Genomic DNA, 15164 nt, shown 5'->3' with positions numbered 1-15164 from the left:
CTGCACTCAGATTAGGGGAGGAAATTTGATGCTGGAGTCATCCAGGGATTATGCCAGGTATATGGTATCTCTATGAGTGTCATCCACAATGAAATGGACAATGTGAACCATGTAACCAAACTGTGGATGAAATGTTAAGGGCACTTTGGCCAGAGAAGAACAGAAATTGGAATCCATATCTGCTAGAGTTGGTAATGGCCTACAATGGGCATATACACAGTGTCATGGTACAATTCCCCACTCTGAACTTTAGCGTCCAAAAGATGGGGTACCAGCATGAATTCCTCTAAGCTCAATTACCAGCTTAGAACCTATAGCGCTGCCACCAACCAGGAATTCCAGTGCCTGGTACACTCTGGTCCCCACAAAACCTTGCCCGGGGACCCCCAAGACCCAGACCCTCTGGATCTTAACACAAGGAAAGTAAACCCTCTCCCTCACCGTTGCCTCTCCCAGGCTTCCCCTCCCTGGGTTACCCTGGAATATCACTGTGTGATTCAAACTTCTTGAATCACAAAACAGAGAGGAAAATGCACCTTCCCCCCTCCTTCTTTCTTCCCCTCCCAGATTCTCCCTGAGAGAGACAGTAATCCTAACACAGAGAGAATTTAGCCTCTCTCTCCCCCTTCCCTCCTTTCTCCCCACCAATTCCCTGGTGAATCCAGACCCAGTCCCCTGGGGTCTCACCAGAATAAAAAAACAATCAGGTTCTTAAACAAGAAACTTTTAATTAAAGAGAGAAAAACAGTAAAAATGATCTTGTAAGTTTAAGATGGAATATGTTACAGGGTTTTTCAGCTATAGACACTGGGAACACCCTCCCAGCCTAAGTATACGAGTACAAATTAAAATCTTTTCAGCAAAATACCAATTTGAACTCCTCCCAGCCAAATACACATTTAAAACTCCTTCCAGCCAAATGCACATTTGCTAATAAAGAAAACAAACATAAGCCTAACTCGCTTTATCTATCTAGTACTCACTATTTGGAATCTATAAGAACCTGTATCAAGGAGATTGGAGAGAAACCTGGTTGCACATCTGGTCCCTCTGAGCCCCCAGAGTGAACAACAACCAACTAACAGCACAGCACAAAAACTTCCCTCCCTCAAGATTTGAAAGTATCCTGTCCTCTGATTGGTCCTCTAGTCAGGTGACAGCCAGGCTTACTGAACTTGTTAACCCTTTACAGTCAAAGAGATATAAAGTACTTCTGTGATATTAACTTTTCTTATCTGTTCATGACACACAGTTTCACAGTGTATTCACCGTTTTACTTAATGTTCGGCCAAGACCCTGTTTTGTCTTTGGATCCTCGGGTGAAGAACACAGAGCTAAGTGAAGCGAGAAACCTGTATGAGAGTGTCTGTGAGCATCAGGAAATTTTGATAGGTGTTTGTGTGGTAGTGTTAAAAGTGTCAGAGAAATCTAGGCAGACATTGTTATGGCTGTAAAAGCAGCAAAGAATCCTGTGGCACCTTATAGACTAACAGACGTTTTGGAGCATGAGCTTTCGTGGGTAAATACCCACTTCGTCAGATGCATGACATTGTTATGACTGAAAGCTCAAGGTGCCCTGATCAAGCCTGGGTATAGATTTCTTCTGAGAAATCATCATCCCAGAAGCCAGTACAAAACTCAACATAGGAACAGCATATTTAAAGAGGAAGGAATATAAATATGGTAAAGAGACTGGATCCCGTATGGGGTTATATGATTTAGGGTGTGTTCAGGGTGAATGTACTGTAAATTTTTTCATGGAGGAGAGGTAGCTACTCCTGAGAAACTGAGATGAGATGGTCACTCCCCTCAGCAGGAGGGGAATAGGGAGATGGTGCAGGCAAGGGAGACAGAGAGTTGGGGTGAAACAGAGTCTGTGAATAAACTGAGAACCAGGAAGAGGGTAAGAGGGCAGCTGGAGGGATTTTGTTACAGGTAGCTAGTATCCAGTTCTGTTTGTTCCAATTTAAATAACATCCCTGTTCTGTTTTTGTATAACCAGTTGTATTATCTTGGCTACCATTAAATAAACTTTTATCACAATGCGACACACACCTCCACCCCACCACACCCAGCTCTCACTTTGTGGGTAAATTAAGTTATACCGTCACGGTGACAAACCATTACTAAATCTTGGTTGGTGGTTTTGGGACAGAGTGACCCTTAAGTGTATTTTTGACTTATAACACAATAACCCTACTGTGAGAGGTCTGTTTATGCCTGCTCACCTAAGTAGTCCATTGACTTTATCAGCACTGTTTTTAAGCAGAAACTGCCTGATCGTGCCAATACTTAAGCTTCAGTGGGACTTCTCGCAAGAGTAGCATTACACGCATGGTTAAGTATTGGCACAGCGGGCGTCTGGACTTTTAAAATCTTCCCTGATGATTTATCTCATGACTGTACTTCACTATGGACAGACAGATTTCAATGGTTTGAGTAAAGATTGCACTGCTACATAATTCAGATATAATAATAATTAATATGTAGCTCTGTAATAACTAATTGAATAATACCTAGCCTACCCACCAATATTGCATTTCAACAATAGATGTCAAAGCTTTTTACAAAGCAGGTCAGTATCATTATCCTCATTTTACAGATGGGGAAACTGGAGCAAAGAGTGGGAAGTAACTTGATTGAAGTCTCCCAGAAGGCCAGTGGTGTAACTGGGAATAGACCCCAGGTCTCCTGATTCTGTTTAGTGCTCTACCCTATGTGATTAACTGGGATTATGTACTTTTTGTTTGGGATTAGCTCTGTGTGTGTGTGCATGTGCATGTGTGCATGCGCAATGTATGTTGTCAGGTTTCTATAAAATTTTGAAACAAAAAATGATAATGGCTGTTAATAAATTGTTACTTAGCATTCACTAGTCATTCTGGGGAGGAGGCCCTTGATTTGCTTTTAGAGGTTTTTCTGCTAAAATTGGATCCAGCCCCATTTAGGACCTGATTCAAATCCCAGTGATCTACTGGGTTTTGGATTTGGCCCCTAGGTTTAATCCACCACTGCCTTTAGGCCATATATCATATAGCTGGTAAACCATAGGGAGGAACTCCCCTGGAAGACATTGGGAATTGCATCTCAAATTAAGGACTGTGTATGGCTTTAATGTAATCCTCTCAAATCATTTCCCCCTGTACTGTCTATTGACTCTGTAATGTATGACAAGCACATCAACATGCAAAAATGAACATGTACTTATTTGCTGTCCTAGTCAGAAAAATTAGAATTGGCAGGCAGTTCTGCAGGAAAAACAGCCTGAAACAACCAGTTTCAATTATGAGGTTGAAACAGGAATCCTAGGAAATGAAAGTATCCTAAGGTAACTCTAGTTTTTCTGGTCAGTTCATTCTAGACTTCATCTCCTTCCTTAGTTTAAAATCCTGACTGAAGTTTATTGGGCTTCAAAAGAAATACTTTATCTTACTTGAAACATTTTGCAGCAGAGAAAACAAAGCGAGGTAAACAACCCATACCGGTATATGCTAGTCCATAAAAGCTTTCATGCTTCATTTACTGTACTTACATATTTTCTTGGACTATACCCAGGGGAAGTGTGAAATGTACACCTTCCCAGGAGAAGCTGGGTAATCACATGTATTGTTTACTTAATCCATTCTTCCTTTATGTGTGAGCGGATATCTCTTGTGTGCACCTGAGGAATAAAAAACTTGTTCCAAGGAGCCAGCATCCTTTCTAGCATTACAGCCTCAGCCATACACATTGTGCTGAAAACTGTTATATGCATACTGTGGGTCAAATGATAGGGAGTCTGAATCTCCTCTTCGGTACAACAGTTTGTGTCAGTGTAAGTCTGAAATGGCTTCAGTGCAGTTGCACTGGTGTAAAACAGCTGAAATGGAGGGGAGCATCAGGCCCCTGAGCCAGAGCATGCCTTCAGAGACAGGTTTAGCTTGAAATGTAGCTACATAGGCACATTTCTGGGACTGTTTATTTCCCCTGCTGTTTTTCTTGAGCAAGAATTTTTCATTATTGTTATTTATTTGTATTACAGAAGTACCAAGGGATCCTTACCAAAATCGGGCTCCATTATGCTAGGTAATATATGAACATATAGTGAGAGAGAATTGCTGCTCTGAAGAGCTTGTGATCTTAACGAACAAGACCAAAATGCATGGTGAGGGGAGGGTGGGTGGAGAAACAAGCCCAGAGACAATGGAGTGACTGGTATAAGGTTGAACTGCTGGTCAGTAGCAGAGTCCGAATTAGAACCCAAGTCTTCTGATTTCCAGTCCAGTGCTCTGTCCACATCTGTACAGTATAATTGGCAAATTATTTATAGATAACCACTGAAAAACAATAAAAATAGGCCAAATCCTGCCTTCTACCATATATGTAAATCCCTCTTCCATGTTTAATATCAAGTGGCAAGTCTAGCACAGTAGTCCAAAGGTGTTAATGTGGAAAAGTTGGAGTTTACCATGACTGAGAGAGCCCCTTGGTTATTGAACTCCCTACTGCTCCTTATCCTCAAACAATACCTGTTGCAAGCCCCTAAGAATTTTGGTCTGAGGGACTGTCACTTTTAATATCCCTGCTCATAGCCACTTCTGCAGTAAAATGCAGAGTGAAGGATGTTCTCTCACTGGTAGTCAGACGAGGAACTAGAGCATCAAGTGTTTTAAAAATTAGTTAATAAGTCCTTGAATCATATCTGGCATCAGGGACCCACTGTAATATGCTTAGCCTGTAAGTAATATGCTCTTGTTAATCTATCACACTCAGAAGGTGGGCTGCTGAATGCTGAACTGGTTGAAACCTACATGTGGCTTTTCCAGTCAGTCCCAGCTAAACTGCATTGCAGTTGTGTGGCCCAGTCCCATGGCACGTCTTGTGGGTCAGCAGGACTGTATCACTAATGATGCTAAAGGCTGCCACAAGATCTGAAAGTATTAACATGGATATTTGTCCTTTATATTGATAAGCAGAACCCTCTGTATTCCTTGATACTGTAGAATTTGTTGAGTAAACTGAAGCAGTGTTGCCCAAAATCTGACAGCCTGAAATAATAGTTTTAAGAAGCATGAACTGCCCCATTCATCTAACTGAATTGTGAACTTTCACATATAAAAAGATGACGGTCTAAGCATCATAAGTTTTAGTTGTGACCACTTGGATTGTCATCAGTTCTTCTCTAAGCAAAACAACTAGTATTTTATTTTAATTTATTTTCTATGATCCAGGCTAAACTCATCCATTTGCAGTAGGCACTCGTAAAACTCTACAATCTTTCCTATTTGAGTGGTGCATGGAATACGCATCCCAACTTCATGAGATACACTGGTAGAAATAATATATAACCCTAGCATTTCCTGTGTGTTCTTTTCATGATGAAACAGACCTATTACAGCTAGTCTTAGTAAATAACAGATTTGGACAGATTAGCAGTATATAGATTTAAGGAACTAAACACAACACTTTTTTTACATTTACTGAAAAACACTACCAAACAGCTGGAGAAGCTTGAACAAAACTATTCATGCTATTCTGGTAGAAAGAAAATTAAATGAAACATATACTTTTAGTTTTATTTCATGCCGCAGATTGTGCCCGTTGATTCTGTGAAGATAGCTATGAATATTAAGAGACCCCTTTTTAAATTTAGAGAACAGATATTATCAACAGAGAGTAGCTAAAGGAAATAGTCTAGGGCTTCAGGCTAGAAATACCACAAGGATGATGGCAATGACCTCAGACTAGTTCTGAAAGAATGTGCTGTATAGCTGGAAAGGCTAGTATTGAGTGTGGGGATAGTAACAACTGTATACTAAGGAATTTCTTCTCCATTACAAGAAGTGTTGCTATAGCAAAGTTGTGTGTGTGTCTGCAGAATTCACTGATAAGGACACCAGTGTGTGTTATCTCTATTTGTCTGATACATGTCTAAGAAGAACAGTGTGGGTTCTGACCTCTGTTACACCCTTAAATACTGTACTATATTTGTCTCAGATAACATTCATGGCAAAATCTGATCTGTTTGTTGGGGGGCATTAGTATCAATATTCCAGTATTCACTTCGGGCCAGTTTCTGACCCCTTATTGATATTAAATAGTTGTTACATTGATGTCAATGAGACCACTTGTGGAGTAAGCTGCTGCTATAGACATGCTTAGAATTAGCAGCAGTAGCATTGTTTGACTCGAGTTACTGCTTTCAGATGCGCTATATACTATAGCCTTCATTATTCTGTTACCTGTCCTCCTGAAGTTAAGCCTATTACATGCTGCGTTATTGTCTCATTTGTTTTGTGTTCATAAAAACTCAGCACAATCTTAATCTTTCTAGCGAATCTGTTGTGACAGAAGAGTAAGTGCAGGAGGAGTATTAGGATGCATGAAAACATTAGCATTTGTTTCCTTTGGCTTCCTTTCCATCAGCTTTGCTGCCAGCTATGCTGTTGTCCTAATGAGAGCTACACCAGGGTTAGACACTATTTCCTCTTGCTGTAGTTTTAATGCGAGTAATTTATTAGTTGACAATAAGAAATGACTCCAGGGATGTAGCTGCTTCCTTCAAGCTGGGCATTAGGGTGTTGCCAGTTATCCCAGTTTCAGCCTGATGAGATGTGTGTGGAACAAGGTGGATGGTTTAAAATAATGGATCTGAAAGTCCCTTTTTCTTCTATCATGCTGAAACAGGATCTTTTTGGAATGAACAGCTAGTTTTCTCAAATAGGAAATACCCTAAAGTACTGCTATATTATGACATGGATCAGGCAACTCAATGGAAAAGGCAGGGGCTTTTAAAAAGTATGTAATATAAGGGAGAATAGGAGAAAGAGAATTTACCATAATGCCTTTGAAAATGTTCTTTCCCATGCTAATAAGTTTTATGGACCAAAGGTCTCTGTGATTTGTACATAAAACCTCTATATTGTTAAGGCACAATCATTCCAGATTAGATATAAGTTTATTTGGAAAATCTCCCTTAAAACAACTGTAAGTGAGTTTCTGATGTATAGGTTGAGGGTATGTGAGGAAGGGCAGAGTTAAGGCTGTTTGGGAATGTTCCAAACCCTTTAACCTCTAAAGGGTTTTTCTTGTTTTGTTTTAAACTGACATTTCTTGATATTCATACATAGTAGCAAACTTAGTTTAAAGTTAACAAAAAAAATTGTTTGGTTACTGAGTTTTAAAAAAAAAAAATGGCATCGATATCACTTTTAAAGTGTCATGTTAAGCATCTTTTATCAACTGAAAAACATTTTGAATGCCACCTTCAAAGAAAAATTATCATATACGCTGGAAGTAATCACATGCAAAACTTTTTGTTTGCTTAAGAACAGTGAATACTGGTGTTAGATATAATCATTAAAATGTTGATTAATTACAGCTTATTTTCTTCAAATATATCTACTACATGAGTTCTCAAGGATGTTTAACAAAAAAAATCATAATTTCAATTCAGAGTAAAGAAAATTCACTTAACAGTTTTTGAGGTATAGGCCATTTTAAAAAAAATAAACTTTCAGAAAAAATTCTCCTAAATCTTTGGAGTAAATCTGGCAACTTATGGGTCAGTCCACTTTTGCCTGCCAAAGGAAAAGGTTAAAAATAGAGTTTGTAATGGAATCTGAGTGCAACCTTAATGATACAGGATGATATAGTTACCCCTTTTTGATCCAAGCAACTAGTCAATTTCAGGATCCTGGGAAAGTTTCAGCTGGAAGTAGAAACTGATGATGGAGTCTGGTATTTTCTTGGATGCAATCTTATTCATTTACAAAGAATGTACAATGTCCTGCTTCTCCAAACACAGGAGGAACCAGAAACAAAAGGAATCGTTTCTTAGTTTACAGGCCCAATCTTCCTTTAGCCAGCAACCCTGACCCAGAACCTTTTTCTAGGCTTTTTTCAGGGTTATGCTGTGGTTACAGGCTACTGTTTGGCTTTTTTGTTGCTTTTGAGTTTCTCTGTTTCTTGTCTATCCCTTTCAGCTGGACTTTTTCCCCACAATGCCAGTGGTGTTGGAACAATTTGTATACTGGCGATGCTGAGAGCCATTGAATCAAACTCTAAACCTTGTATATGATGGAAACCACTTCAAGCCAGGGAATGCTGCAGCACCTTCTTCCACCCCACACCACCCCTGCTCCTCTAGTTCCAGCACCTATGCCACAAGCACATCTGATCAGAACAATGCCCAATGGAACCGTCCATCCATGTGTTGCTAGTTACTGGGCAGACTAAATTATGTCAATGTTTTAAGTATGACCCCTTAACTTATCTTAATTGAAGGGCGTGTTCACACCTCATTTTCAATGAGGCTTTAATTCAACCCATAACAAGGTTTAACCCAGCTCATAACAATATCATCCATTCATAATACTATAGAAAAGGTACTAACAGTGTCATTTTAAAAGCAGCCTAATATTAAATAATGGTTAGCTGGTGTTGAGGAGTCTGATTAGTGTGCATAAAAATTAACATGTTCTGCCTTCTCTTGCTCTAGGTACAATTATCTGCTCACTGTTTGTGGGAACACCTGCCAAAATGTGCATTCACTCATTTACAGCAATTACGGGCAACATAGTGAGAAAAATACTAAGAGCTGAGGATGAAGAAACCTCATCTTAGATTAATATGTCTTCTATATTTTTCAGTAAATGGCTTCATGTCCCAGGACTTGAGCACAAACTTTTAGTCACTGGTGGTAGCTCATGAATATACAAAATAAAACCCTTCCACCACCCCATCATTGGTGGCATAACCAATTTTGACTTTAAACCAAGATATCACTATGTAAATGAGTTTTGTAATTTGGGCTGTAGCACCATAGACTGCATGATCATCAATAAGGATAATATTTAGGCATTTCTGTTCCCTTACCAAAAAAACAGCTGACTTAAAGAAGAAAATGAGTTGTTGGTATTGTGGCTTATATCCTCTGAGGACTAACCAAGGAAGAGCAACATAGTCACACTTGAGCAGATCTGTCACTCTCTTCTCTTCAAGTACCTTTGTGCCCTCCTGATTCAGGGCTCCTCCAGGAGCTGGAGAGGCCACTGGTGTAACACAGGTAGCCCCTCAGGGCTCTCTAACATCATGTCAGCCTGTCCTCAGATGCCTATAGGCAGGCTGTGGCACCACCCCCAACATGTCCTTCCTACCCAGGGCACGGCTCAGATGCCAGGTCTTGCAGGATAGTCTGTGGCTGTCTTCCTCAGTTCCTACACTGGGGGAATTCTCCCCTGGCCAGATTCGAGGCTTTTTATGCCCTTTTATGTCACTCTGTCAGAAAGGGGAGGGTGTTGCAGTGAGAATCTCACCCCTAGTGAGCAAGGTCCAGTGGGAGAAAATACGAGAATCCACAAGGGGAGGACAGCCTCTGTGTTTCCATTTGCCCATCTATAAAATGAATGTAATACAATACTTGTCTATCTCAGGGGAATATTGTTGGACATACCAGTAATTAATTAAAGTCTATTTGTTTTGAGATCCTTTGATGAAAGGCACTGCAGTATATAAGTGCAAAATATTGACAATTACTTTTGACCAGAAGAAAAATAGAAACCATGCCTGGTACTGAGAGACTTAAGAAGCTCAATCTATTTAGTTTGTCCAGGATAAGTTTAAGAGAGGACTTGATCATGGTACCAAAGTATGTACATAAGGAAAGAGATTTCTGATAGTAGATGGCTCTTTAATCTAGTAGAAAAAGACATAACAAAATCCACTAGTTGGAAGCTGAAGCTAGACAAACTGAGACTAGAAATAAAGTGCAAAATGTTAACTGTTGGAACAATTTACCTCATATGATGGTTCTCCATCACTTTAAGTGTTTCAATCAAGACTAGACGCCTTTATAAAAGATGTACTGAAGCTCAACCAAAAGTTATAGGCTTAATGCAGAAATTGCTGGGGGAGGTTTGTTGGTCTGTGTTGTGCAGAAAGCAAAACTAGATTATTGGAATGATCCTTTTTGGCTTTAAAATCTGTACATTTATCTATATATGACTCAGATTCTTTCTTTCCGCCCCCTTCTACTATACTATACTGTGATGTGTTAGAGATTATAATTAAGGTTGCAAACCATTTCACACAGAAACACTCAAAATTAAAATGTCTGATAGTCAAGCTAGATCTGCTTCTTAGTGACTTCAGCTTTGTTCCTATTATGAATTTCACCTACAATTTTATAAACAAATAAATTGCTGATAAATCAATTGTGGGCACAAAATTCTGCTTGCAAAAATGGAGAGCTGGTTTGAAAATCAACCCCCTGTTGAGTAAGTGTGACGTTAAAGCAAAGAGTTTATGCTTAAAAGAACCTGAGTGATACACGGATTAATTTTTCCCTTGGCTGACAGAAAATTTCCCATGATTTACCTGCACCTTCCTTGTAGTATGGGTTCATTTTAGTATTATTTTAAAATTAGCTCTTTTACTGTAAACTTTTGATCTAACTAAAGAACAGTAAAAATTGATCCTCTGCAATAACATGTTGCTATGGGAATACTCTGTAGTATAGAAACAAATAATCAATATCCACGAGACAGTCTTCATTCCAGTATTGTAGTGAAAAGGTATGGTGTGTGTGAGAAAGACACATCTAGCTTTGCTTATTCTAGTATAGAATTAAATATATGATGTTTGTTCTATGTGGACTTTGGAGTCTAGGTTTATTCCATGCATTTAAAAAAAAAATAATCTTCAATTGTATTTTACTTTTAGGAGTTTTATATCTTCAGTATGGAGATGAAACAAAACAGTTAAGGATGCCGAATGAAATTACAAGCACAGACACGATTCGTGCCCTCTTTGTAAGTGCCTTCCCCCAGCAGCTGACAATGAAAATGCTAGAGTCTCCCAGTGTTGCCATTTACATCAAGGACGAGAGCAGAAACATATACTATGAACTAAATGATGTAAGGTAGGTAAACACGGAACTATAGTTGGGTTTTTTTTCTGCAGTGCATCAATAGCGTGAAAAAGAATTAAGCTGATAAATATCTAACAAATATCAGGTCTGACACATTGAGGCAAGTTCTGTGGTGTCTGAGTAATTTGGCGTTTTCACAGTTTGACACATGCCTTAAGCGATATGTACGACATCTGTTGCACAAGCCGTATATGTATGATATACTTTATTTAAATATTCATGCAATACAGATAAGTTTGGTTAGCTTTTACAATTAATATTTTATTGTGTTTTTACCAAAACATGTATATTTGACATATTAAACATTAAATAATTCACAAAGTGGCCTTAAAACAGATCCCTGTCTCTACTGACAGAAAGTAATATAATAATTGGAGATATACCTATCTCCTAGAACTGGAAGGGAGGTTGAAAGGTCATTGAGTCCAGCCCCCTGCCTTCACTAACAGGACCAAGTACTGATTTTTGCCCCAGATCCTTAAGTGGCCCCCTCAAGAATTGAACTCACAACCTTGGGTTTAGCAGGGCAATGCTCAAACCACTGAGCTATCCCTCTCCCCTGATGTAAAGGGGGGTTGGAAAAAGTGTCATGGGTGTTTTGGGGCACAGTGTGGGCTGGAGGGAGTGTCATGGAGCAGAGGTCTGCTATTTATCATCTACCACCAGCATAAAATCCGTTACACCAGTGGCAGAGGCTGGAATGTACCCACTGCTGCTCTAGCTTCCATCAGGACTGGGCAACTGGATACCTGCCACTGGTCCTAGGTGCTACATTAATACAAATAATTAATACTAATAATTAAAAATACTTCTGATCTCAGCCAATACTGCATACTAGAATGTTGTAAAGACCTGGTTTGTGTGTGTGTATGTGCATGTCCTCTGCTGGATGGAATCAGAGCTGCTCAACCATGTTTCTTAAGCTCTGAACTTCTGACACCAATTGGTATTTGTACTTTTGGAGCAGAAGGATTGGAATGTTAACCCATAACCACCAAGAAGTTCCCAATGGCCTATGTGCACAGCAGTTACAACCATGTGGCTAGCCACAAATTTGTTATGGTGTGAAAAGTAGTTCAGGGATATGTGGCATATATTTACGCCAGACTGTTCGTAAGGTAGTATATGATAAATATCAGAACAGACACAAAATCACAAGAGTGAAGCAGAAGAGAAAGATGGACAGAAGGAAAAGTGTTCAGTTCTAACACTGTCGAATAGTGAATGTAAAACAGATGTGCAAATAAAAATATACATGAATGTATACCTGTTATCAGAAAAGTTTCAGGCGGAGTGGAATGGAGATATGGTGCGAAATACAATTCACTTCAGAGATCAAATGCACTGTATTTTACTATGTTGCCTTAAAGCACTACTTTACTTCAAGCTGTGATATTTCTACAAGATAGCCATGGAGATTATTTTTAAACTGAACTTGACATTAATTGAGTAAACTCTCTCAACCATCATTTTAGAGAGAAAAAAGAATAGATTAAGTTTGGTCTAATTAAGGATATTACCTCACCCACCTTGCCTCTGTTTATGGCATCATCATTTGTGAGCTAAGAGTGAACTGAAAAAAATGAGAGAACTTTCCTTTCATTGAGAAATATATTAACAAAGAATCATTCTATGTCCATATGGAGAGCAGAATTCTGTAGTTTAGATTCTTCATGCAGATAGATCTCTGGGCAGAATTTTGTCCTTACCTTATGTGTAACATCTGTACTGTTGGCACTGAATATTATTTAATTTTACATACAGTTAACATTGTTCACAAATTATTCACTAACTAAACGTAGACCCGTCACCTTTTTTCCATATTTGTAAGACAGAAAAGAGTTTATGCTGCCATAAATAAACAAAGAACCTAAAATTGCTACAGGAGAGGTATTTTCTTGTGCATTCTACATGTAGTTAACTCTCATCAACCCTAAACTTCTCATTAACCATATATTTCTTAAACAGATGGGACTGATCTGTCTGTTAAGCTATGTGGTTTTTTAATAGACTACTTGAAGTCTACAGCAGCAATGCAAGTTCTGACTAGTTACAGATTCAAAGCAATCACTGACTGTAATATGACTTTAAAAGAAAGAAATTAGACCAGCCCAAGAATGTTTCACTTCATTTTTTTAAAAATGATAATCCTAATGAGTAAGATCAGTCCGCTAAACTTGTTATACTATACCTGGAGGAAAGAAATTCAGTCTTGTGTGCAAATTCTCTTGAAATCACTACTGTGAAATGAAAGGAATCAACAGTTTTGAAAGGACATTAGTGTGTTTAGATTGTTGCCGTTAATTAGCTTGTTGCTGATTAGTACTGAACAAGAAATCAGCAGGACTCAGTGCAGATTTCTAATCTATGAAATTATTGTAAGGTAGGTTTTGAGACTAATGTAAAACATCTGTCCTCTGATTGTTGTCTAAATGAGTCAGTTTATAAAAAGACTCGTGAATGACAAGGCTCTTTGTGCTAGTCTTAAAAAACTTTTGGTGTTTTCTTCTAACAATTTGCATCAAAATTCTGTAGTTGCTTTTATCAAAGCTGTGCTTTTTTATTTTAAAAAAAACTTTATGAAAGATTGGAGGCTTGAAAATTTGTTTTTACATTTGCTGATGAGTTCTTAATTGCTATGGAATATTTTCAGTTTTGTGAACAAACTACCGTAAGTTACTTTTGCCTCAAGAATAATTTCAAAAGAGTATTTTTCTTTTGCTTTATGCTTATTAGAATATCAGAAATTCATGTGTTTGTGTAGAGTACACAATAAAGCACTTAAATATTAACTTAAACCCTTTTGGGTGCATTGTAAATATTGGAGCTTTATTATCTTGCAAAGTGTTTTCACTCTGTGCTGGGGATCTTGAAAGAAACTCAGTACCACCTGATTTTTATGGGTGTGGAGCTGTACTGAAAGAATGATACTTCCCAGGGGAAAGAGAACTAAAGTAGGTTTTGCTATTTGTTTGTCTATTTTATAGCAATAGAGTTTTTTATTGGTCAACTGCAGCAATATCGTGATGGTGTTTGTCTGTTGCCTGAATCCTTAGGGCAAGCAAAGGAAATGTCTAAAATAAAACTTCTTTCATCTACTATCGTTGTTGATGTTTTTGATTCCAGGAACATTCAGGACAGATCTTTCCTTAAAGTTTACAACAAAGATCCTGCTCATGCATTTAATCATACATCCAGAACCGTAAATGGAGATATAAGGGTAAGTGCCAGAGTTGATTTATATTCATTTTTATTTTATCTCCTGTTTTCTATGTGAAATGTTTACATTAACATATATAGCGTGAATACATGCATGCTGCAAGGGGATGACACTGATCCATCCTGCTAACTCATTTATTGATCTATCACTTCATTCCTTGTCACTATTTACTCTAACAGCTCTCTGATCCCTCATTCATTCACAGTAAAGAACTGAAATCACAGCACAGTGTTTTAGTAATTTGTTTCAGAATGCAAATTGAAGTCTCATTCATTAGTGGGCACCAAACTCTTTCTTCTTTTCAACAGAGCAGAGCACGGTTTAACTTTATTAGTAGTGCAACTCGCAACACCATTTTCAAAAGCTTTCCAGTTAAGCTCCCTGTCTCCTGATGTGCTTCATAAATTGCCATCTCAGACTCAATATACTAATAAATGCTTTGCAGTTTTGAAAAGAGCATCAATTTTTGTGTGTCTGTCAAAAATACCATAAATGTAGTAACCTTTGTTAAGGTGAAATCTTTGCCTTTCAGTTTGCCAAGAAAGCTTCTGAAATGTATTCCCTTTGTTTTCTTTTTTGTTTAAATATAATATATATAGGAAATAATAAAATCATATTAAGCCTTCAAGAAGGATACAGTTACTAGCAAGTGTGATGTTTAGTTTTTAGTAATTTATACATGGTCCAAAGTGGATGTTAAATGTTCTGAGGAACTCCTGTAAAAATATTAGTTGATAATTGTGCATCTGGTTCTTGATTGCACAATTTCTTTTTCATCTGCCACAGATCTTTGCTTTTTTGGTTTGATTATATTTAAGCACTTTTGTAGTTGTAATGGTGTAGGGCATTGTTGTTTCAGTACAATTGTGGCAGTTGTTCAGTTTCCTGTGCTATTTTCAACCACCTCTCCTATAATTATTTTATTTAAATATTTGAATTTTAAAACATCATAAAACAATCTCTCTGATGCATCAGAAAATCCAATTATCTGATTATTCATCTCACTGCATGCTAAAAATCCGTATCTAGAGTGGT

General features: G+C 38.1%; 1 protein-coding gene across 12 annotated transcripts in view; it reads left to right on the top strand.

Moving 5' to 3' along the window:
• KIAA1217 (KIAA1217 ortholog) overlaps positions 1-15164 on the top strand; it is a 531277-nt gene that overhangs the window by 404195 nt on the left and 111918 nt on the right. For all 12 annotated transcript variants that reach the window (XR_007772456.1, XR_007772455.1, XM_050938988.1 and 9 more), the window contains 2 exons: positions 10702-10900; positions 14036-14129. Coding sequence is in view for 10 of the 12 variants with exons in the window: in XM_050938988.1 (XP_050794945.1) it covers positions 10702-10900; positions 14036-14129 (293 nt within the window). In the remaining 2 variants the exon portion in view is untranslated. The remainder of the gene's footprint in view (positions 1-10701; positions 10901-14035; positions 14130-15164) is intronic.

Source organism: Gopherus flavomarginatus, chromosome 2 (assembly GCF_025201925.1).
Source record: "Gopherus flavomarginatus isolate rGopFla2 chromosome 2, rGopFla2.mat.asm, whole genome shotgun sequence".
Taxonomy (NCBI): domain Eukaryota; kingdom Metazoa; phylum Chordata; order Testudines; family Testudinidae; genus Gopherus; species Gopherus flavomarginatus.
Note: the sequence above shows the minus strand (reverse complement) of the source record. Positions and strands in the feature narration are given on the sequence as shown.